The 24061-nt window shown below is 41.1% G+C and overlaps 1 protein-coding gene across 1 annotated transcript in view; it reads right to left on the bottom strand.

The window, feature by feature from the left end:
* Positions 1-458: 458 nt before the first annotated feature.
* Positions 459-24061, bottom strand: part of LOC126203861 (aminopeptidase N-like) — a 255571-nt gene continuing 231968 nt past the window's right edge. Inside the window, exons 12-16 of the mRNA XM_049938237.1 lie at positions 22310-22524; positions 19687-19848; positions 16154-16294; positions 4449-4518; positions 459-2381 (exon numbers count right to left, since the gene is read on the bottom strand). Coding sequence (XP_049794194.1) covers positions 2157-2381; positions 4449-4518; positions 16154-16294; positions 19687-19848; positions 22310-22524 — 813 coding nt within the window. The 3' untranslated portion in view covers positions 459-2156. The remainder of the gene's footprint in view (positions 2382-4448; positions 4519-16153; positions 16295-19686; positions 19849-22309; positions 22525-24061) is intronic.

Raw genomic sequence — 24061 nt, 5'->3', positions numbered from 1 at the left:
ACGTTAGGATAAGTATGACATGAAGAGTCAACCTCAGGTGCCATGCAGCCAAATTTACAGGTTTATATAAATTTTGTAACGTTCTTGTTTCATTAATTTAATCATTTTAAAACACAATATATTATACTGTCATTAATTTCAATTTTATCGAATACAAAAACATCCTTGTTCTGGTTCTATCGTTACTAATCGATACATGAACGTAAATCACAAACAACTCTCATTTCGTAGTTCCAAAACACTTTTCACAAGAACTGAACCTAACTTTTCGTTTGTAGTTATTTAAAGAACTCATATACATGTTAACATCTCCCAGATAATAAATCTCATGACATAAGCGACTTTGTAAAACACAGTGTTAGCGAACATATTTTGTGAATTTTAGTACTAAAAACTAAGAACCCAGTAAAACTTAATGTTGCAGAGTGGGAGGAGAGAATTAATACTTAAATTTCCACTCTCAGTTTGTAATACTTTTATGGACTTCTTTTCTGGAAGCAATACAGATATTTGTAAGTACAAATTAATATCAAAATCACATAGTGCTTTATAATTAATGTTACACACTAACCAACTTATTTCTGCGTAATTTTTATTCTGAACAAGAAGTTTAAACGGTACATGCTTAAATCAAGAAAAAGAAGCCACAGAAGACTATAATTTAAATTTCTAAGATGCTTAGATGTTTAACAAACATGGGCACCACTGTTGAATATTTGACAAAGATTTTTTCAAACCACTGCTTTCAACAGTTACGTCAGCAGTATACAATTATTTCACACATATATAAATTTACAAACTTTAGTTTATGGTCTAGCAGAGATTTGTGTGCACTGCTTGGAGGTACTGTATTGTTAGTTTCTGTATTTTTCTGATTCATGAGGGTTTTGTTGGGTGTTTCCAGGGAAATGTACATTTTCGCTATCTTTTCCCATAATTTATTTAGATATGGAGAAAAATTAGTGCTTACAATTATGAGAACAGAAAGTGCTCGCTGTTGTGGGTCTTTAGTCTGAAGACGGCCACTGGCTGGCCGGAATCAGTTATGGCATCCTAAAATGCTCGTGTGGTTGTGTCATAGATAATTTAAAAAATGAAAAGAAACTTGTTTTCTCCAAATAGTAAGTAGCTGCGCTGGATGTGTTAATTTACAGCGCAAACATGATGAAAAATAAAAGAAAAGAATAGGAAATAGATGATGAGTAGCAGAGTTCAAATCAAGAAGTAACACAGATAAACACAAACAGGTGGGAAAAAATTACAGATAGGATTACGAAAAGGAGACTGATAGTCTGCAAGCACTCCCTAAGGAAGAGTCCCAGCAAAGGTGTCTGAAATGGGAAACAAGAAGGGGGTACTTGCTCCTCCCTCCGTCTATCTCGCAATCTGGAGTACAGAGTATTTATTCATTACAAAATTCTCATATACTTCTGGAAGTGATTTCCCACGATTCTGGTCAATCACGTGTTCAGCCAATTGTACCAATTGTACCACTCCGTGGTTCCCTGCACTGAGGCAATACAAGGACTTTAGCAATTGCTGTATAGCCTGTGTTTGTTTGGTCGTCACAATGTAGATTTTAGTTTACTTAAGAATTTTATGCCCCTCCCCCAATCCAGATAAATTTCTATGCACGTCTATGAGTCCTAATAGACAAAAAAGAAAAATTGTATACATTAAAACTTAAAAGATAAAACCCGACTGACTTACTGGAGTACATGGGCATCTTGAAATAATTGTATAAGTAATCGAGAAATTGGAGACACAACAGTATATGGAAATGAAGTCAATATGTGAGAAAGTTTCCTGAATGAAACTGTTCCTACGAATCACGGAAGGAAAAGAGGAAATCAAAAACTGGAGAGCTGAAGGAGTGTTAGTGTATAACTGTCATAGTGGCTTAAGTGTGATCCTATGTTCGTCTGTAAAGGGCCAAAGAAGAAAAGAAACTGAACACTAAATGTTAACTTTTGTGTTTCCTTAACACATTTTTCTTCTCCTTTGTTCTACTAACTGTTACAAACTTTAAAGGGATATAGTTTTTCAATAAGAATTTTTTGTTACAAAACATATAAACACCTGAGGGTTTCCACCACTGGGCGACTACTCTATCCTCTATCTCCAAACTTAAAATCGTGCTTCTCGAGTTACGGAGCCTAGTTGAGCAGAGCTAACACGATGCTCCCGACGGCTGCCAGCAGGAGGCGCAGGGTCGTGGAGACGGCTGCCGGTGACCCGCTGGTGACTGCGCTGTCGAGCCAGGCCCCCACCTCTGGCACGTGGGCCTCACCCCAGGCCACCTGCTGCTCCGCCTTGCTGATGGCACTCTGGATGGTGGCGTTCACTGCCTGCAGGTCTGGCACGCTGGACAGGGCCCTCAGCTGGAACAAGAAACACAGGGAGGTCACACAGGTGTCTGTCTGCAGATTGGGACCAATCATTCCTCTTTGTTTCGGAGTAGGTGTACACATATGTCAAGATTATGTCATAGATAATAATTCTAATCCAGCCCCAAAGGTGACACATTTGTTTTCTTTACATTTCTATTAAATTTCAAAGGCCGAGCTAACTAATTCTCTGTATTTCCATTTCCTTGCTGCGGTGATCTCAGTCCGAACACTGGTTTCGTGCAGATCTCCACATTAATCTATATTGTGCAAAACTTCTTCGTACTCAATTAATCACTCTGACCCTCATCCACATGAACCTGCTCTGTGTGTCTGTATAACTTTTAATCCACCACCCTTCACTCCATTACCAAACCGACGATTCATTGACCCATCAGGATGTGTCCTGCCAGCCGATCCCTTCATCGAATCCAGTTTGTCGTAAATTTCTCTTGTCCCAATTCCGTACAGTACCTCCTCTCTAATTATTCGAGACATCCATCTTGTTTTCAACATTCTCTGGTAGCACGACATTTCGAAAGCGTTCTTTTTGGCTGCACTATTTATTGTCCAACTTTCAATTATGTACAAGGGTGCTGTCTGGACAAGTACCTTCAGAAACGACTTTCTGATACTTATATTCGATGTGTGTGTGTTTTTCAGACAGAATATTCTTGCTATTGCTACCTACATCAGCCATCGTCAGTTACGTTGGTGCACAAATAGCAAAACTCGACTACTACTTTCAGAGTCTCATTTCTTTCTATTGTTTCCTCTGCAAGACCTGATTTAATCCGATTGCACTCCATTGACTTTTGTTTTAATTTGTTGATGTTCAAAGTACAATCTCTTTTCAAGTCAACTGTATTCTCTGACAGGATTACAACTTCATCTGAAAACACAAAATCTTTATTTCTTTTCCCAGACTTTACTTCTATTATCAAATTTCTTCTTGGTTTCTTTTTCTGCTTCCTTGGTGCATTCTCCACTAATGATTCCCTCTTATGTCATTCGACCCTTATAACTGGTTTGTGTACAAGTTGTACATAATTTTTTAATCCTTATATATTTCCCTGTCACTGTCAGAATTTCAAAGACTATATTCTAGTCATCATCGTCGAAAGATTTCTGTAAATCTCCATACACCACAAAACATAGATTTCCTTTTCGTGATTGTATCTTTCAAGAAAAGCCATAGTCAGTATGGCTCTGTGCAGTCCTACATTAGTCCTCGAGGTGATATACGATAAGCCAAGTGCCAGAAAATTAAAATAATATTTCTCTCCAGCTGAAGCTTATATTCCTCGATGTCATCTTCCAGAAGTTTTTCCATTCCACTGTAAATAATTCGTGTCCATATCTTGCAGCCACGACTTATTAAACTGATAGGTGGATTCACACCATCCACTTTCTAGGAATGTCACTCCAGCAAGGTACGCAATAGAGTCCAATGGAGCTTGGAAAGCAGCTCACACATGAAAAGCTTTATTCCCTGTGAGTGACAACGTCATTAGGGGTAGAGCTTAATATCGGACTCGGGGGGGAGGGGGGGGGGGATGTTCGATATCCTCGTCTTTCTCTCAAGCAGTTTAAGGTACTGTAGAAAACCTAAATTGGAATGGCCAAGTAGAGATTTGACCACTAACATAAAATGTCGTGTGGAGAGATTGCATGCCTTGTGGGGCATACTGTACTGGCGCCTCTCCGATCCGTTCCGACCGTGTACCATACAATAAGTACATGTACTTTATTTGTTTTACATCCCAGTTGGACTCCTACTTATTGGCTGTCACAGTTACATGATCATATCTGTTCTGGTTGTTGAGACTATGACTTCACTGTGTGCGTTTCGTCTGTTAACTGGTATGGGTTCCACGCCTCCATCTAAAACATGTGAAATACGTGGCGGGATGGTTACTTCCAAATAAATGTCCACAGCTGATCTCAATCCCCACTTTTGGCCACCCTGTCCATCTGAACTTTCTCTAACTATTTTAATGTTTTTCAGCTCTAAATATCATTTAGTCCTTCTCTTCTTTAATATAAGACATGTAACCTCACCTGATTCAGTTGTTCGTTTGTCACCACTTTCCCAGCGAGTCCACTGATGATCTTCTGCAAAACGCTGGGCCTGGGAAGCAGAATATTATGTTATGACGCGTCTGAAATGGAATATTATATTATTAATCCGACACGTTTACACAACCATGTGAAGATGTGAAAGAATGAAGGAATTATTTTGTAGTTTCTATTAGCTTGCAAAGTCTTTGGATTAATGCTACGAATCTTACGAAATCGTATTAGACACCCTCTTTGCTACATCAGGAAATGTGTCGAAGAATGGACACAACATGTGTGTAATTTCTGTCAGAGAAAGTAAACTTAAAGAACTGAACGGTTTCAAACCACTTTAGATGGGAGTGGACAACATTTTAGGCAGTTTCGGTGAAGCAGACAACACAAGTTACTGGTGCCTATATCCGGTAATACTGTGAACGGGAATCGTCAGGGAAGCTCTAAACACACCCACAGCTCTGACAGAGAGCGGTTGCACACACTCCATTCTTTGTTGGAGGAAATAATTTACTTACAAAATAAAAGCTTTATTTACACGTGTATTCGTTTTGTACCGTGTTGTATCACTGATTCAACATTTTATTTCAACTTACGTCACAATACTGGACAATATGTACATCATACTTCGAACATTTATTAGAGTTCGTCAAAATAGTATACAGTCATCCTGTTTTGAGAAGACAGCAGTGTTAGATGAAGTTCGCTGATGTTTAGTTAACATACTCACTTTTCGTTTTCCATGTTAGTCAATTTTATGGATCATTGTATGATTAATCATAATTACGTTGAAGATATCATTTTCCATTCATATTACTTATTCATATGTAAATATGGCTACGTGATGATGATTTACAAAGTTTCTTTCGTTTAATACAGATGTGAATTAATAATACCTACCCACCAGCTCTACAAATTGCAAAGATATGGAATGGATGCAGTATCATTGAAAAACTTTTTTAGTTTCTTTTTCAAATTAAACTTTTCTGTCTGGAAGCTATTTCACATCATTGGATAAGTGATGAAAAGTTTTGTTGGTAGCATTGTGCACCTATTTTTGTCTTAAAGATAATCTTTTGGTATTGTAATCATCTACATCAGTGTTCCTTTTTACCCTACTGTAAATTATTCACAACAGACTTTGTGAGAGAAATAAATACACTGTGAAGCTTTAGTCAAAATATCTAACTCCTTAAGCGGATCTCTCTAAAATATTCATCAGTCAAAATGTGCTCTAAAAATAATATGAGTTGCTCGTCGGTGATCATTTTGTTTATTAAGAATGAGGTATCCCAGACCATTATTTCGTACATAACGCACTGAAAATACGCAAAATTATCGCGAAGTAAGGGAGAGAACGCCGCAGACATGATACGTGAATTGTGATATCAGTCGTTAAAACAAAGGCATTTGTCGTTGCGGCAGAATCTTCCGGTGAAATTTCAATCACCAACTTTCTCATCCGACTGCGAAAATATTTTGTTGGCGCTCACCTACATACAGAGAAACGACCATCACAGTAAAATAAGAGAAATTAGAGTTTACACACAAAGATTTAGGTGCTCGTTTTCTGGTGCGCCATTCGAGAGTGCAACGGAAGAGAAACAGCTTGGAGGTGGTTCGATGAACCCTCTGCCAAGCTCTTCATTCTGAATTACAGAGTAATTACGTAGATGTAGAAAATATGTTAGCTTACTGATTTTTCTCTCCCCAAGATTTGCAATAATTAAAAGTGCAAATGTGACTCAACTGAGGTGTCTTAGGACTTCAAAAATGAGTGTTTTTTAGTTTAAATTCACAGCAGTGTGGGGATCTAAAATTTTTGAAGTTCCGCCATATTACTATTTCCTCACTATATGTTGCATCTGTCGTTGGTGTGCTACATCTAGATGTGCTGAACTGAACATGAAAGTGAAAGAATTTGCAGATCACTCAGTAACACATTTAAGAACACTCTGTACCATTTCGTCCATTGCTGTGTGTCTGGTTGGAGTAATTATAATACCAGTGTCATCTGCAAAAAGAACCAATACTGCTTGTTGTTTATTCGAGGAAAGTTCGTTTACATAGATGGGAAACAATAGTGGGCCTAAGATTGCTCCTTATGGAACACCATACGTGATTTGTATCCAGTCAGAAGAATCTCCCTGTCAACGTTAGCTGAATTATGAAACAGAATATCCTGGATTGCTTTCATTAGATATGACATTATCTGTTGGTTGTAAATACCGTTAATTCCATAAAATATCAGTTTATCTAGAAGGGATTGTGATTCATAAAATAAAATTCCTTCTATGTGTTACAGGAAACTACTGGCGCTATTTCATTATTTAAAGGTTGTAAAATTCGGCAGATGAACGTGTAAATGGCACTGTCTATTGAGCAACTTTTCTGAAATTCTAATTGGGATTGAGTGACAATAATAGCATTGCTCAGATAAGATAATGTAACACAGTACTGTGATATCACATTTCATATAGGGCCCCTTTATATTTCTCTAATATATCTGAACCATCATTTTTCAGATGACACAATACAGTAGAGACATACCTGAACGGAGAGTAGCAGAACTGAAACAGAGCAAGTTCAGAGGCAGGCCAAAAATGATCACTTATCAGTTCGCAGTAGTGGGGCCCCGACTCTGCAATAACCTAACGCATTATATTAGAGAACTGAGTAACATCTCCAACTCCAGAAGACACTTCATGTCATATCTACTAAATTAACAATAATGATTACCATTCTCCCTGTATGGACTCATTACCGATGTACATCCTTCTTTTCAACCAGATCTTCCCCGTTTTCCAGTATTCTTAGCTGGTGCAGTCTCCTCATATTTCCTTCTCACAGAATTCGCAACATCATAAAACACCTATTTTGCACGCCTATAGATTCTTTTTATATCTGTTATTATCGTCATCATTATTACTGTTATTACTATTGCCATAATTAGTGGCAGAAGCAGCAGTAGTACAAGTATTGTCAATATTAACTCTATTAGTTCATCGTCGGTATAAATTACTCACATTTTCACTATGGACACTCAAATCATTTTAATACAATTTGTCATATTAAAACTGTCTTGGGTGAATATAACGTAAAAAAGGTACTGCATGTGTGAAACCCTGGGAGAGGGCCTGATGGCCCTAATCAGATCAGGTTAAATAAATAAATAAAAAAATGAAACATAAAGAAAATGTAGAAGAAACACATCTACAAAGGATAGTTGTACAAGTTAACAAAGAAATTGTTCACGATTACTATTGGATGGATAGTAAAGGAAGTGAAACCATAGTGGCGTCCTTTAGGTCTACTAGATAGTCTTCAGAACTTGTGATTTGCCAGAAAAAGAAAGCGACTGCTAGACAACAAACGTGAAGGGAAGAAGTTCACATATTGAGAGGGTATGTGACGTCATGTGTACGATTCCAAACTCTAGTCAAATTTACAAAGAACTTGGCAGTATGAGCCAGTGTACCATTATGGAGCCGGGCTGCTTGCACACCTGAGTCAAGCAGGCCCACAACTGTTGCAGCTGGACCTCGATGACCCAGATACTGGCACTGAACTGGAGCTTACGTTCGGCAGATGGGGCTGGCAGACAGTTCATAGAGACGTGTGTCCTGTCGAAAACTGGCGCCAGGGTACTGCCGCACGGGAGGACGCAGGACCTCCGTGACGTAGCGTTACGCCGTTACAGTTCCCTTACCCTGTACTGGCAGAGACCTCAAGTCTTACCTGATGGATCCAAACATCTTGACGCCAGGATAATACCACTTTCTGTCCCCAAAACAATTTGAAGAACGAGACTTCCATCTATCACACCCACATGCCCCACAAATGCGGATACTGTACGAGTCCATCAGCTGGCCAAATGGAGACATGAGATATGGTCCCTTTCAGACACTGTCTGGAGCTGATAACGCTGCCTCATATGCGTATGCAGCAACTTCGTGTCCGTCACAGTGAAGACTCAGCAGCTGACTGAGTTCGCACCCTTCATATGCCTCACTGGACCTGGTAAAAAGTACACATTGCCAGCTGTTGGCAGTCTCACCTATCACAGAACATTCCAGCTGTAATCGTTTACCTACCCACCAACAGTGTCTGCATGTATGAAGTAGAACTGACATCAAACCATCTCTTTTGGGTACTTTTTTCTTTTTTTGTGGGTAGTGTGTATAACCATAGAGTATTAACACTTTGGGATTTTTGTTTCGAGGCAAAGGGATTTGAATGAGGAAACAAATTAAAACCTAAGAGCTTTCCAGCAGAAATTAGAGATGTGTATGTTAGGAATTAGTAGACGGGAAAAGAAAATAAACAAATTGGGCAATGGACAGGCATAAGAAGAAGATATGATTACGATCGTAATGGAAATGAAATTAAGGGCGGTTGGGCAACTATCCAGGAGAGTTGATAGTTGGAGGTCCAACGAAGCTGATTCTAAGAAACAAGAAGAGTGGGGCAATGTCCTCATACAACGTGGACAGACAACAGCAGATTAATCAGGCCCAGCTCGTGCAAAATTTCACCACTGTGCTACAATATTGTGGCCTATAGCCATTTGAGTTATAAACATAGTAATTGTAATTAAATTTAATATATTAATTTTACCCATATTAAACGAACAGTTTCAATAACTTTCATCAATCATGGAAGTGTGTGATGTAAACTATTGTATCCCAGGTGGACGATCCACCGTACGCCAGTACGTCAGCAGACATTCGGATTCTGGGCAGTCTGCAACATTGCTCAAAGCAAAGTCGGAGTGTCTTGGAATCTCATCCAAATTTCAACATAGGCAATCAACGTACCTAGCAACTTTCATTGCAAACTCATTGTTGAAAACCGGAAAACTAAAACATCTAACAAATGCGCTAAAGAACCACAACGTACTCATAACAGCCATTCAAGAGACACGATACATGGATACAGATACATTCGATTCCGATGGTTTTAGGATATACAAAGGGAAAGTGGGACCGAGAGTAATGAAAAATGTACCACGTCTTCGAACAGCCTTTATAATCAACAAAAAAATCTTGAACTCAATAGTTGACTTTGATTCCCAATCAGAAAGAATCTCAAGTCTTATATTCAAAAGCACAAACAAAATCTACACAATTATCAATGCACATGCCCCTATAAATGAGGATAACAGAAAAAAAAACAAAGAAAAATTGGAGGCCTTTTGGAATCATCTACATGACATTATACAGAAAATTCCAGATAAAAACATCATCATTCTTCTTGGAAATTTTAATGCACAGATTGGTAAAGAAAAAAGATATAAGAAAATAGTTGGAGACTATCCTGCACACAAGAGAACAAACAGAAATGGTGTGAGGCTAATAGTACTTTGCCAAGCACACTATTTAGTTCTTAAATCCACAGCTTTCAAGAAATACCACGAAGACAAAAGACATGGATATCCCCAAATCCTAGCCTTGGGGAATTTCAACTTGAAAACGCGCAAACAAGAAGATTTCTCGCAAAGAAATCATGAATGTTAGGTTACTCAGGAGTGCAAATTTGGATTCAGACCACTACCTTTCTAAAATTAAGTTCAAAGTCATCCAAAACAGGAAACGTAGCATAAAACAAATTAAGGGTCGGATATACAGCATAGAAAAGATATTAAAATCAGATGAATTCACAGCAGCAACAGAAACTATTCAGACGCAAAGCTGGGAGGATATCAAGTAAAAAAACTGGCAGTCACAGAAAACAGAAGAAAGCAGATTGAATTTCATTACAGTTAGAAAACTGGTAGCTAAAACTATAAAAAGGATTAAGAAGACACATGAAAACGAAATTCTCCTCCAAATTGATGGATAATTTTCTAAAAACAACACAAGAAGCTTTACAGAACTTTCAAACAAAGGTTGTCAAGATACAAATCACCCACCCTCCAATTTCGATATGTAAATGGGACCATCGCTCACGGTAACACGTAAAATTGCAAAATACTAGCAGGCTACTGTGAGAAACTCTTGAATTGTGAACCCATCCTTTAAAAATTTGAATCCATCCCAAATAACCGTGAGAAGCCGGATTCAGAACCACCGACGACTGAAGAACTACAGAAGGTCATTTCAGAACTTGAAAACAACAAGGAGTCCGGAGAAAACCAAATAGTGGCCGAACTATGGAAAAAGGTTGACAAAAATGCAATTACATCCCTTAAGTGTGTTTTCGATAAAATCTCGATAGAAGAAGAGGTCCCCACAGAATAGAGAACAGCTGTCATCCACCCTATCCACAAGAAAGGTTTGAAGACAGACCCCAACAACTACAGAGGAATATCGCTGCTGGATATAACATACAAGATTCTTTCTAAAGTCCTTTTGAACAGGGCAGAGCCGCCGCAATTGGACCCGCAAATCTGGAGGTTTTAGAAAGGGTGGATCATGTTCAGAACAAATACTAAACCTCAAAAACATTATGGCATACCAAAAATCAAGGGCAAAGACATACGTAATCTCCTTCATTGATTTTAAAAAAGCGTATGATTCGATTGATAGAGAATCTCTATTATCAGTCCTGGAAGAAATGTGTTTGGATAAGAAAACAACTAATATTATAAAAGCGACCTTTACAAAAACATTTTCGAAAGTTAAATTTGTGGGCGAATTATCGGAACCCTTTGAAATGAAAACGGGAGTGCGACAGGGGGATGGGCTCTCGCCGTTGCTGTTCAATTGTGCACTTGAGAAAGTAGTCAAGAGAATGGAACACAAATATTAAGAGTGCTATAAGACTGGGTTGCAAAAAGAAGAACCTTAAAGTAAATTGCATTGCTTTTGCAGATGATATGGCCCTGCTGGCTGAAACAATGGAAGAAGCACGGGAGCTAAAGAAAACCAATGAAACAAGAAGCTAAAATAGGTCTTCACATCTCCTTTGAAAAATCTAAGATATTGACAAACATCAAGCACTCATGTAAATACATCAAAGTTCAAGAACAGAAGATTGAAATAGTAAAGGAATTCAAATACCTCGGAGAATAGATTAGTTGGAATGCTGGGGAAAGCAAAGCAATGGAATCCAGAAAAAATAAAATTGAATTGGCCTTCCAACTAGCAAAAAATACATACAACAAAAAATCCCTTTCATGGGGTCCAAAATTACACATTGCAAGACAGTGATTAAGCCAGAAGAACTGTAAGAACCAGAAACACTAAACATGAATTTCAAAGACCAAATGGAGAAACTTGAGCTAAAGGAAACAAAAATTTTAAGAAAAATCATAGGGCCAAAATTTCAGGACAATAAGATTATATACATCAAAAATGAAACTCTCTACAAGAAAACTGAAAAACTTTCAGGTACTATGCGAAAAAGGAGAATAAATTTTTATGGTCATCTTCTCAGAATGAATTCCAAAAGATTAACTAAACAAATCTTTGACGAAACCCAACTCGTTTAAAGAAACTGAGAAAGATCTAGCAGAATTAAAGATTTCAGAAAATTCACTTACTGTTCGAACAGCTAAATTAATTATTAAAGATGAAAACATGCGGTTCCAAGACAAATCTACACAAATGTCCAAACCCTTCATCTCGGAAGAAGAGAGGAAAAGATCAGACAAATGAAGAAATACTGGGCCCTACGGAAAGAACAACGCACAAAGAAATTATTGATCCATCGAACCCCAAAGAAGGTGAAACGAAAGAAGAAGAACAGTTTCAATATATTTAAAGTTATAATTAATTGTTTAAGATTATGAAGAATGAAATAAATTTAATGAGAAAAAAACAAATTATAGCAGCAGATATCGAACCAAAGCCAATGAATTGGCAGTCGATGTGTTTGACCACTGGGCTACTTGACTCATACATGAATTTCTGCTCGAAAACCCCTCACACTCTACACGTAAATAATTACAGAACTTAAGCGCTGCAGGCGTGTTTACTCACCCCGTCCTACCAATCCTCTCATTTCTGTGAATGAGTTACTTCCATATTCCGGTGAATAAAAATGTTTCGAGTGTTTGTCATATAACAGACGTGCCTCTTTCTGTGCTATCATATACAAAAAAGCCTAGTTTCGATATCTTGAACCGTTTTACAAGTATGACGTTTGTTGTGACCACAGGATTCCCTACGTACAGAAACGGAAATGAGCATGTTACGCACGACCGTCCGCCAGATATACTAACTCGAGGGCGAAATGAGATATCGTTCTGCTCTCAATTTCAAATAAAATTTTGATTACTTGTCTACATTTCATACACAGCAATGTATGTGCTGAAACCCACCGTACCCAAAGTTTACGCAGTGCGTTTTTACCTCTGCTAACTCTTTAAAATTTCGTGCACTGCATTATTTAATAACGAAAGGAAATTCACGCGTGACCTACCGACGGACTTAAAAATCAGTAACTTGAGGAAGAAATGACATATCGTCCTGCTCTCAATTTTAAGTAAAATTTCCATATTCTACCTGCATCAGTGTGGCGGAGCGTCATTTCAGCACTTGAAGTTGCTTTCAAGTTACCATGAACAGTGCATTACAAAACATGCTTTTGTCCAATTAATTTACATACCAGCACGCATTCGAAGAGAAATGGCGTAATTTTAGTGTGCATTCTGGCTCGCATTCGAAGAGAAATTGCATAATTTTAGTGTGATTTCCGGCTCGCATTTGGAGAGGAATGACATTATTTCAGTGGTGATCACATGATCACCAGCTACTACTCTGAATAATTGACGAGTGTAGCCGTACCTGTAAGTACACACTACCACCGCATGCAGTTATTATTGCATAATTTTATGTATTTTGACAATCACTTAGAGGAAAAATATTGAAATGGATACTAATGCAGAAAATGTGGTCAACTGAAGTGTCCTTTTCATTCAGAAATTTCATTTCTTCCCATTATTTTTGGATATTTGACTTTTTGCAGATAATGCGTATCCATTATATACAGCTTCAATCAATCAATCATAAATCAGTCACTCGATCGATCGATCGATTAAGAGATGTGAGCAACTTATTTCTATGATCAATGAAATTTCGCATCTTTTGATCAGGGGGGGGGGGGGCTTCACAGGTTAGAAGCCGCAAGGCTGTTCTTGTTTGAAATAGCATTCGCCAGTCTGTTTTGTGTACTGTGTTCTGATGTCGAGGAGTCCTGTTCTGTGATCTGACAGGAGGAAGATTGCTTTTGGTTCAAATGTTTCAAATGGCTCTGAGCACTATGGGACTTAACATCTGTGGTCATCAGTCCCCTAGAACTTAGAACTACTTAAACCTAACTAACCTAAGGACATCACACACATCCATGCCCGAGGCAGGATTCGAACCTGCGGCCGTAGCGGTCACGCGGTTCCAGACTGAAGCGCCTAGAACCGCACGGCCACACCGGCCGGCCTTGCTTTTGGTGGTTGTCCGTGGCGGTATGGAAATTCTACAATGATGAGAAAAATGGGTGGGATCGTTTGCCACAGTAAAGCTTAGTTATGGGCGATAGATCATTTCGGCACTGCTTGCTCATGATTACTCCGTGATGAGGAAAGTAGTATTTTCTGCATGGTAAAGTGGCAACTTGAGGTAGCTCAAACTTGATTAAATGAAAGCTGATTAAAGCGATGTCTATGCTCTTTTCAACTCGTCATGCTGTGGGTTCAAATTTTTCCTCCGCACATAAACTGTGAAAGAGTCGTCGCTTCGTTTATAATCGTGTACTTGCAACAGAGTATTCTCGTTATTTATTCTGAAATTGAATTGTATACCTACTGCTTCGTGCCCGTGTAAATCGATTTAATTGTATTTAGTAACGATATATATATGCCTATTAGCCACCAACTTCTGGAATTGCTTCTATGCAAAACAAATCATTCTTTGTTAACTGTGCAGAATAGTGCCATGTTGCATGGCTGTAGTCTTGTGATATACATCATGGATTCCATTCACTGTTCATGAATCTACCACCATACAGGAATACGAGAGCTGAGTTTCAGTCACAAGAAACTAGTAATAAGTGGTTACTCCCCACATACCATTAGACTGCAGATACGGACAAGGTAGGTCAACGGCTGCCGTTTCGATAGTCGCTGCTTGCTAAGTGTTGTGTAAAGTGATCTCACACGTTACTGTGGTGTTAGTCGCAAATGATATTCACAAATTATATGTTTACTTTGTTGATTTAATTATTCTTGTCTTTAACTGAGAAAACACCCTCATTCGCACAGCTGGACATATAAGCGTAAAGTGAAAATTTGTTCAGTTTTGGGTAACAATGATCTAATCATTACTTGCTGCTTAATATTCAAATGATAGCTACGCTAAGCCCACTTTCACCTGCGCTACGTTATGTAAGTGTGTGTGTGTGTGTGTGTGTGTGTGTGTGTGTATGTGTGTGTGTGTGTGATTATTTCTATTGAACATATGGGTGAGATTGCGTTTCTGAATTTTTTTTCTGGGGCATAGGACTTGTGGGAGTAGTTCATCGCTATTTCCACACACACACACTTGCAGCTTACACAAATAACGTCAATGGGTTGGAACAGAAAGTCAAAGTTTATCTCTGATGTCAAAACCTCCGTGTCCTGCAATTTTTACTCCATCTCCCTTCCCCCCTTCCCCCCTTCCCCACTCCTCCACTCCTTCATACACACACACACACACACACACACACACACACACATTTCTGTACACGACCAAACTGATGATTCCATAATGACACGGAATTCATCCTTTCAACTGATCATTTCTGCTAGTCTAGGTGTGGTGTAAATTTCTTTTTTCCCCAGTTCGATCCAGTACCTACTCAGCATACTTCTGTAGCACGACATTTCAAAAGCTTCTGTTGTCTTCTTGTCCCCATTTGACTTTCATCCAAGGCTACACTCGAGACGAATACCTTCTGGAAGGACCGCCTAACTTCTACATTTATGTTCGATATTAACAGGTTTTCTCTTTTTCAGAAACACATTTCCTCCTACTGCAAGTATGCATCTTCTTTACTTCAGGCATCGGCACTTATTTTACTACCAAAATAACAAAACTTGTGTACTACCATCGCCTGATTTAATTCGGTTACATTTCATTACCCTTGTTTTCTTTTGTTGATATCCATCCGATGAATTCTTTTCAACACACCACACATCCTGTCCAAGTGCTCTTCCAAGTCCTTTGCTGTCTCAGACAAAATTACTATGTAATTTCTTCTACCTGAAATTTTCAGCCCTTTTTTAAATTTTAGCTTCGTTTCTATTACACTTTTCTGAATCTACATATTGAACAACATTGAGGACAGACTACATCTACCACCTTAAAATACTGTTAGAATTATGATGTGCAATTTATTATTTATAAACTGATGTGGCAAGTTCCATAGAAATTAATGTGTAAATAAAACTAACATCAAGTTTCTATCTTTTTCCACATCTTTCAGGACCATCTGACTTTTGGTCTGTTTAGGAAACATTAGCATATATTTTATTTTATAAATGCTTCTGACTTATTCCACATCTTCAATTATCATATCTAACCTGTCTATTATTTACTCTAATATGTATTTACTCTAATCATATTTCTAATCAGTCTAATATTAAATAATCATAATATCTAATGTAATCTATTACCTGATCAATGCCTTATTATAATGTAATATAACATAATATTAAATCTAATACGTAATCTAATGTCGTGCCTGCACGAGATGGGGATTGGTTCAGTACGTACTGTGTGGAGAGGTCGGCCGCACGCGTCTCGATGAAGTCCATGGCGACCTGCAGACCGAACGGCGTGGAGTAGACGCCGGCGTACACCGTAGTCCAGTCCTGGGGCCTCACCAGGCTAGCATTCAGTGCGTTCCTCAGATACCTGCAACAACGCCGCAGCACTTTCGTACGGCATCCCTCGTATAGGAAACAGCTGAAAATCAGCTAAAGCTTTGGATCACTTGAGCACGTATTGGATGCTTCGTTTATACTGCAGGCACATGCCCACAGTACACGAGAGATGTGCACTGGGCGGCTGAAGCAAAGCCTTCAGCACAGACCAGCAGTTTTTACCAACGATATCATCAAAACAGCGGACTTAAACGACCCATCCGAGTCCAGTATGTATAATATATGTTAAATAAGCAGGATTACACTTATCCTCACGATATCACACTCATTGGCTTCGACAACTCAATGCCAGAGTCTCACCTTCCAAACCGAGCTACACCTCAAGCTATGCTACAGATCAGACGTCACAACAACTGAGATTTCGCATTCACATTCATCAACATCACGAGATCACTACCGCACTGTTACCTTTCAACCTAACCTGGACCTCAGGCTACTCGTATATCACTACTAGCTGATATTCCGGAAACATAACACTGGAACACGATCTCATGTACCGTTCACTTTCTGTTTAAGCATGTATGACGTCAGTCACTGTATCATCGTTATATCGTCGGCCATAGCCTACACCAGGAATCTATATTCCTCCCCAGCTCGACCCGTCTTCAAAAAGTTGAACGTAAACCGAGAAGCAATGCAAATAAATTGAGCTTATGACATTGTGAAACAATCGTCGGATGCCGGTTGCCGAAATGTTGGAAATGACAAGACCAGTGGCGTGTTAGCAGTAGGCCCTGTGAGAGGCACCCACATGCCTTGCTCATACTGTCGCATCAAGCAGTCAGGCCTGCAAGATGAGTGGTCTGCCAAGCGAGTGGATTCTTTCTTATTTGACGAGTAACATGAACTCTAGTACTCACACTTAGTTACAAGTTATCCTCCTATATGATTACTACGCAACGGAAACGCATATCTGACTATCAGTGATTTACAGAACTCTGACTGTACACTACGCACTGGCAATACCACATTTTCTTCTTGTCTTTTATTTAACGGCTTTTATTAACACGTGGCCATCGCACTGAATATGAATGGCGCACACATTATAAATTCGGGACATTATGACAACATACAATTCAATGGAAAAGGCCTCCAATCTTTTTCTTTTCACTATCTTATTTATTCCGATAAATTCTCTAACCTAAACACACAAATTCTATAACCTACAACAATAACATATGAGAAATTCCGCCCAGTGGGCATGGCTTTACATTAGTGAATCTCTATATTATGGGCTCGTAATTTATTTAACGCTACAGTGCACTTTCTGGATAGGATGGTGGATCTTTCATTATACCTCACACTTCGACTCTCACAATCATCATCACGAAACTTTCCTCCAGATCGAGCGACACAGAAGGAACAAGCATAACCCACTAATCTTTTGAAACTACCTTGCTACTCTCCCATGCAAACCACACATACCCAAAATTACATGACATACATCACACTGCAACATGAAATACAACACTAAATAGTCACAACACTATCACTTTCAGCTTTCCCACTTCAATTAATATTTATCCCAGTTTCACACGACACTGCCCCACTTTGTAATTCTACTTTCCTACTATGAACTCTGGAGATATATGCACGTCTTCCTGTGCAATGCAAGCCAAGTGGCGTTGCTGGATAGACGGCCGACTCACCTTGATTCTCTCTCAGAGTTTAAATCTAGCGTCACACGGAATAACATTAAGAACATATTCATCACACACGTGAGTCCTCAACTGATACCATGGACGAGTACTTCTCTTTATCCTTTGTCTCATATACAGATTGAGACTCACACAGTACTCACCACGTGGAAGTACTCGTCTCTAATTTCAAGTCCTGCACACGCCATTTCTTAAATATTTCAGCTTATGGTACACACGCTATTTCTTAAATATTTCAACTTATTGTACACACGCTAGTAATTCAGCTTAACTTAAGCACACGGAAGTATTTCAACTTATTGCTACACGTGGTTTCATTGTGACCGTTGGTCACTTCCGAAGATTACTACAATCCCATTAATGTTACCTGCCTGACATTTAATTCTCCCCACAAAAGTTCCTGAGATAGAGAAATTATTAGTTCAAACTACTCTTAAATATTCCACATGCATACCATGTCTCCACACATTCGTCATTACGGAGCACAACTAAAACAGGTCTTAACAGCACAAGATCCAGCGGCAGAGTGCTGAAATATGGCCGTTCTCTAGGTCATCTCCCATCTCTGTCGAGGTGGGGGAAGCAACTTGCTATCGTATTGGTCAGCCACATTTCAGGCGCTCAAAGCTCTGGTAAATTTCATGTCTTTGGTCCCACCAAAGGTGGCCAAAGGATCGACTCAAAGATGATCATATATTCACATTCACTATCTGTGGTTAGCAGACGACCATACATTCATTCATCTCACAGATCTCACCAAACTGGATGTAGGGATTTACTTTGTGGGAGTGCACATGCGATCAATTAAATAAATAAATTGTCATTCTTTCCCACACTGGTATCCGGCTTCGCTGCATTAATTGAAATTGAGTTATTTTTACACAAAAAATGTGTTGTTCTGACAAGAATAATGAAGTATTTTGTACCTATTTTCAATGTCGGGTGGTACTGTACCCTTTCACCTGCATCAGCCACGATTCTTTAAAGAACAGATCTGGTGTGTGGAATTTTGTAGGTATCTTCAGTGGTACAGTGAATAGTGTTAGTAGTAGGATAATTTGTGGGCCGTGAGTTACGCTGCTTCTAGACGTATACAAAGTTTAATACTTCCTGCGTTAAAAATCTAACTCGAGATTATTCCTGATAATGAATAGATTGTGACACCACATCAAACTTACACGTGTCGTGCCAGCAGTGAACTACAGAGGTGTGTGTGTGGGGGGGGGGGGGGGCTACAGTATGGCGGCGGTTCACACGGTTAGGGTGTGGTCGCCTACGAATCATTTGACAGCGCTGTGTAGCGCGTACAGTAGAGGAACAGTTTGGAGACGGCGACTGTCTGTACCGGCACGATAACGTAGCCTGTCGTAGAGCGACGCCTGTGAGGCAAAGTTTTGTGTGTGACGACGTTCTCCAGACGGACCGGTCCGCCCCGAGTCACGACCCGAACACAGCGGAGCACCTCCTGGTTGAGTTACAGCGCTGACTTCCCTCCAGACCCCAACACCCAACATCGTCACCTTTCCTGCGAGTACTAATGAATGGGCTCCCATTGCCTCACAGACATCCGATTGAAAGTCTACAGCAAAGTTCATTCCGTCATTTAAGTGGTAGTCGAAGACGTCCGCTAAAATATTTGTGGATACGTTCGATCGGATAATGTACGAGTAAAGTGGAACGAGGCAATGGAGATGTGTAGACTCACGCGTAGAGCGTGGCGTTGTCCTGGGAGCAGCCGAGCGCGCTGAGCAGCTCCACCTTCTCGGTGGCCACCGCGGTGTCGAGGTAGCGCTGCCACAGCCTGCCCCACAAGTCCCCGTCCTGCGCCCACACGCAGTACGCCGTGCTGCGCAGGTCCGGCTCCACGCTGCAAAAACAGTTACAGTCTAGTTGGCAAATGCAGAGATACTAGCAAATGGTGAAAAATTGCCAGCTGAATCTCGACATTAATGTAGTGTAAAACTGAATACGTACACGAAAAAGTTTCATATCCCTCGACTACTCCGTCGTCCATTGAAAGCAGGCACAACAATCGTGTTCTTAGGCGTTTCTGTCGGGAGTGATTTAAGATTGAGTAGCCACGTCTGATGATCAACCAAAGCATTGTAACCATTGTTCGCCGTATGAAACATTGCCTCCTCGTGTTACGTTCACTCGATACACTAAGAAAATTATATAATAGTGTCGAATACTGCTGCTGTGATGCGGGCTCCAAATGGGGGCCGTGCAGGGTAGCCACGCGGTCTCAGGCGCCTTGTCACGGTCCGCGCGGCTTCTCCCATCGGAGGTTCGAGTCCTCCCTCGGGCATCGGCGTGTATGTCGTCCTTAGCGTAAGTTAGTTTCAGTTAGATTAATTAGTGCGTAACGTTAGGGAGCGATGACCTGAGTCGTTAGGTCCCACAACACCTTACCACATATTACCAAAAACAATTACAAATGGGGAAATGAACAGACGTAAGCAACTTTCCTATGGAGGTGCTTAACAGAGGGAGAGTCCGAACGAGAAAGAGAGGCCAAAGATGAAAGTGATACCAAAGTGGTAGAAAATGCGATTACCTTACAGCCACCTTCAATGAAACAGATCAAAACAGCAATCGAGTAGCTAAAGAATGGAAAGGCCCCGAGTGGATAACAGTGCAGAAGGACGTCTAACCACTGACGCAGAGGCAGGCACACGTGTTATCCACAGTCATTTAATAAAGGTCTGGAACTTGGAAAGCGTGCCACAGGAGTGGACAGAACGGCTTCTCGTCAAATTTCCATAACTGGAGGGGAATCACCTTGCCTACAAGTCGTAGCAAAGCATCTGGGCGAATAATCCTTAACAGATAAACTGCAGATGAGAAAGGAGCAAGCTGATTTTAGTAGAACTGTTCTTGTACGGATCAAATAAACACGCTTGTAGTCATTACTGAAGAATCAAACTACTTCATCACTGGTGTTCTTCAATATTTTGTAAAGGCGTTCGACTCCAGTAAAAGAAGTAATACGTGCAAATCTTTGAAACAGTACGCGATACCGGAGAAGAGTGCATCCGTGAGGGTAAAGTTATCGAACACTTCCCAGTTAATTGTGGAGGTCGAGATGGGGTGTGTTTTATCCACCGGTATCCTTTTTTGGTGCAGAATTCAGTGACGAGCAAAGTGACGGAGAAGGAGAAGACAGAGATATAACGGGGACTAACTGAACGATCGGAGATCTCCAATTAGTCCAACTCCTCTCGCAGAACTTTGTCGACACGGAAGAAAAGCTGCAGGACCTCCCAACACGAAGCCGAGATAGTCGGGCTGCAAGTGAATGCCGCGCGAAGACGAAGAGTAAGAAAGTCAGCTGAGAACGAACGACGAGAATGTCGAAAAAGTAAACGAGTTGGCGTACTTGGGGAGTGCAGCACTGTTGCCGACGCCAGACCGAGAACCGGAACGGCTGTGTCCGTTACGGAGGGTCACGCAGATTTCCACGTCAACTCGACAACGAGTACGTAGAACAAAGGTGAAACCAGTGCCACTTTACGGGCGTGAAACGGAAAATTACTTCGACTAACTGCAAGATTTTGAGAAGTCAGCCGGCTGACAGCGCGACAGCTGCGAACCTACGCGAAGAGGACATAAGCGCCGCGCCGCGCCGGACTGGTCACGGCCACCTAGGAAGCGGCGTTAACGTCGGCCACTTCCGTAGATCAGCGGTCACTAGTAAGACTGATTATTTCCTACGTCGCCCTTTCCTCCCGACACGTCCGTGTAGTTGTCAAATTTAAGTATCTGTAATTGTCTTTTTGTAGTACAACTCATTAATACGAGTTGTTCTATTGTACGTCTAGCGAACTGAGTGTACCGGATTCGTGGACAGGACGAGATGTATTAGGAAAATTAAAATCTTGTGACTAAATGTAATATCGGCGACGACCTCCGAATTCGAAACAGAAGAACCTGTCGACGTCGAAATAGAGAGAAGACAACGCAGCTGGATGGGATACACCCTGCAAAAAAAGTCGGGACGATGTAGAGGGACACGCTCTCTGCTACCGCCCGCAGGGTTAACGAAACGTGCGAGGTAGACTGTTCGCCCGGCTGAAGACTTGTCAGTCGATTCCACTGGGGCAACTCGCGTGTCGACGAGGACGAAACGACTGAGGCAGCACGAGACCCAGTCCCCGAGGGAAGGAAATCTCCGACCTCGCCTCTAAGTGACTCCGCAAGCCTTCGGCGGCATTCTGACGTGCCGAACACCCGTCTACGGAGGCGGACAAGCGCAGGGTCAAAAGGAACCGAGGAAGACCGCCGGCACGGAGAAGCCCCAGAAGGAGGGGACGAGAGCTTCGACGCACCTGGCTGCCCCGTCGCCGTCGCCGTCGTTTTGCCCGCCCTCCGGGAAGGCGACGGCGGCCAGGTCGGCGGCAGCCTGCAGGCACGGCGGGAAGCCGACGCGGCAGGCGTGCCGCAGCACCGAGACCCGCAGCAGGCGCGTCGCGTGGTCGTCGTCCGGGAGCACCTCGAAGCGCAGCGCGGCGTACGGCTGCGCCAGCAGGGCACGCATGTACGCCTGCAAGCCGAAACCCGATCGATGCCAAATAGCGAATGCACACTTCCGTTAAAACAAATCCAAATATACGAGTTTCGTACCCAGTGTTGCCCAAGCCGACGTAGCAAATTATTACCTCTCGCAGCGAAAGCGTACTTTGCCTCGGGGCCGGGAGGACAGCAGATATTTGGTTCTTGGCGCCGGCACAGCTGACGCCGGCTGCTGCGCCGAGCTAGCTACTGTACTCGACTGACGCCGCGTGCAATGCGTGTGGATAAAACAACCCGACTGTCAAAATTTCAAATCGTAACTTTGGTACTTCCGCAGATATAAATTTTTACCTAGGACGCAGAGTAACTGTACTGGCATTGTGAAACTGAGTTAGGGACTGTAATGTATATGTCTATAGTAGCAATTGAAATGACAACCAAGAGGATAGGTTCATTTACTCTAATTTTCTGCAGTTTACTTTCGTTTCCATAAATTTCTGACGAAATTAAATTTCCACAAATATCTGACGTAATTAAATAAACTTTGGAAGGCTATTATTTCATCGTCTTTCGGTTGTCTGAGTCTTTTGCAAAGACTTAGAGAGCGAATGGAGGACATACGTAAAGTGAGACTGTGATATTTTATTAAAACTATGTAAATGTATGTGTGGCTCTGAGCCCGCATCTCGTGGTCGTGCGGTAGCGTTCTCGCTTCCCACGCCCGGGTTCCCGGGTTCGATTCCCGGCGGGGTCAGGGATTTTCTCTGCCTCGTGATGGCTGGGTGTTGTGTGCTGTCCTTAGGTTAGTTAGGTTTAAGTAGTTCTAAGTTCTAGGGGACTAATGACCATAGATGTTAAGTCCCATAGTGCTCAGAGCCATTTGAACCATTTTTGTGTGGCTCTGAGCACTATGGGACTTAACTTCTGAGGTCATCAGTCCCCTAGAAGTTAGAACTACTTAAACCTAACTAACCTAAGGACATCACACACATCCGTGCCCGAGGCAGGATTCGAACCTGCGACCGTAGCGGTCGCGTGGTTCCAGACTGTAGCGCCTAGAACCGCTCGACCACCCAGGCCGGCAAATGTATGTGTGAGAAAGTCGTTGTGCAACAGTGAAATCTGTGACGTATATTCGAGTGAGTTAGATTTCGTAACAGGCAGCCAAAAGGAGCGTTCTGTATTAAATTTATTGGTAATTTATTTCGTGGAAAGGAATCGTATTTTGTTTTCATTAAATTTTATTTAGTTTCGAAATTACGAGATTTCTAGTCTAAATCACTTGCTGTAATCTGATTGGCTGACCGCGAGTATAGAAGTGCTCGACATGATACGATCGGCTGCCGAACATACCAGCCAATACGAATTCAGCATCGTCCTGGCGTTTGAGCCGACATAGTCGGTCAGAACCCGTCTTGTGCTTATCACCTATGTTATACCGCGCTGATCAAATCTGCAGCAAAATGGAGATATCCGTGCGTCTCATCGGTTCTCGTGTAGCTGATGAAAAGTGACTACAGTACTGTGTATTTTCAGAAAGTTTGAGCTTTGTGAGTGGTTTATTCTAG

This window comes from Schistocerca nitens, chromosome 9 (assembly GCF_023898315.1).
Source record: "Schistocerca nitens isolate TAMUIC-IGC-003100 chromosome 9, iqSchNite1.1, whole genome shotgun sequence".
In the NCBI taxonomy this organism is placed as follows: domain Eukaryota; kingdom Metazoa; phylum Arthropoda; class Insecta; order Orthoptera; family Acrididae; genus Schistocerca; species Schistocerca nitens.
This window is presented reverse-complemented; position numbering and strand designations above follow the sequence as displayed.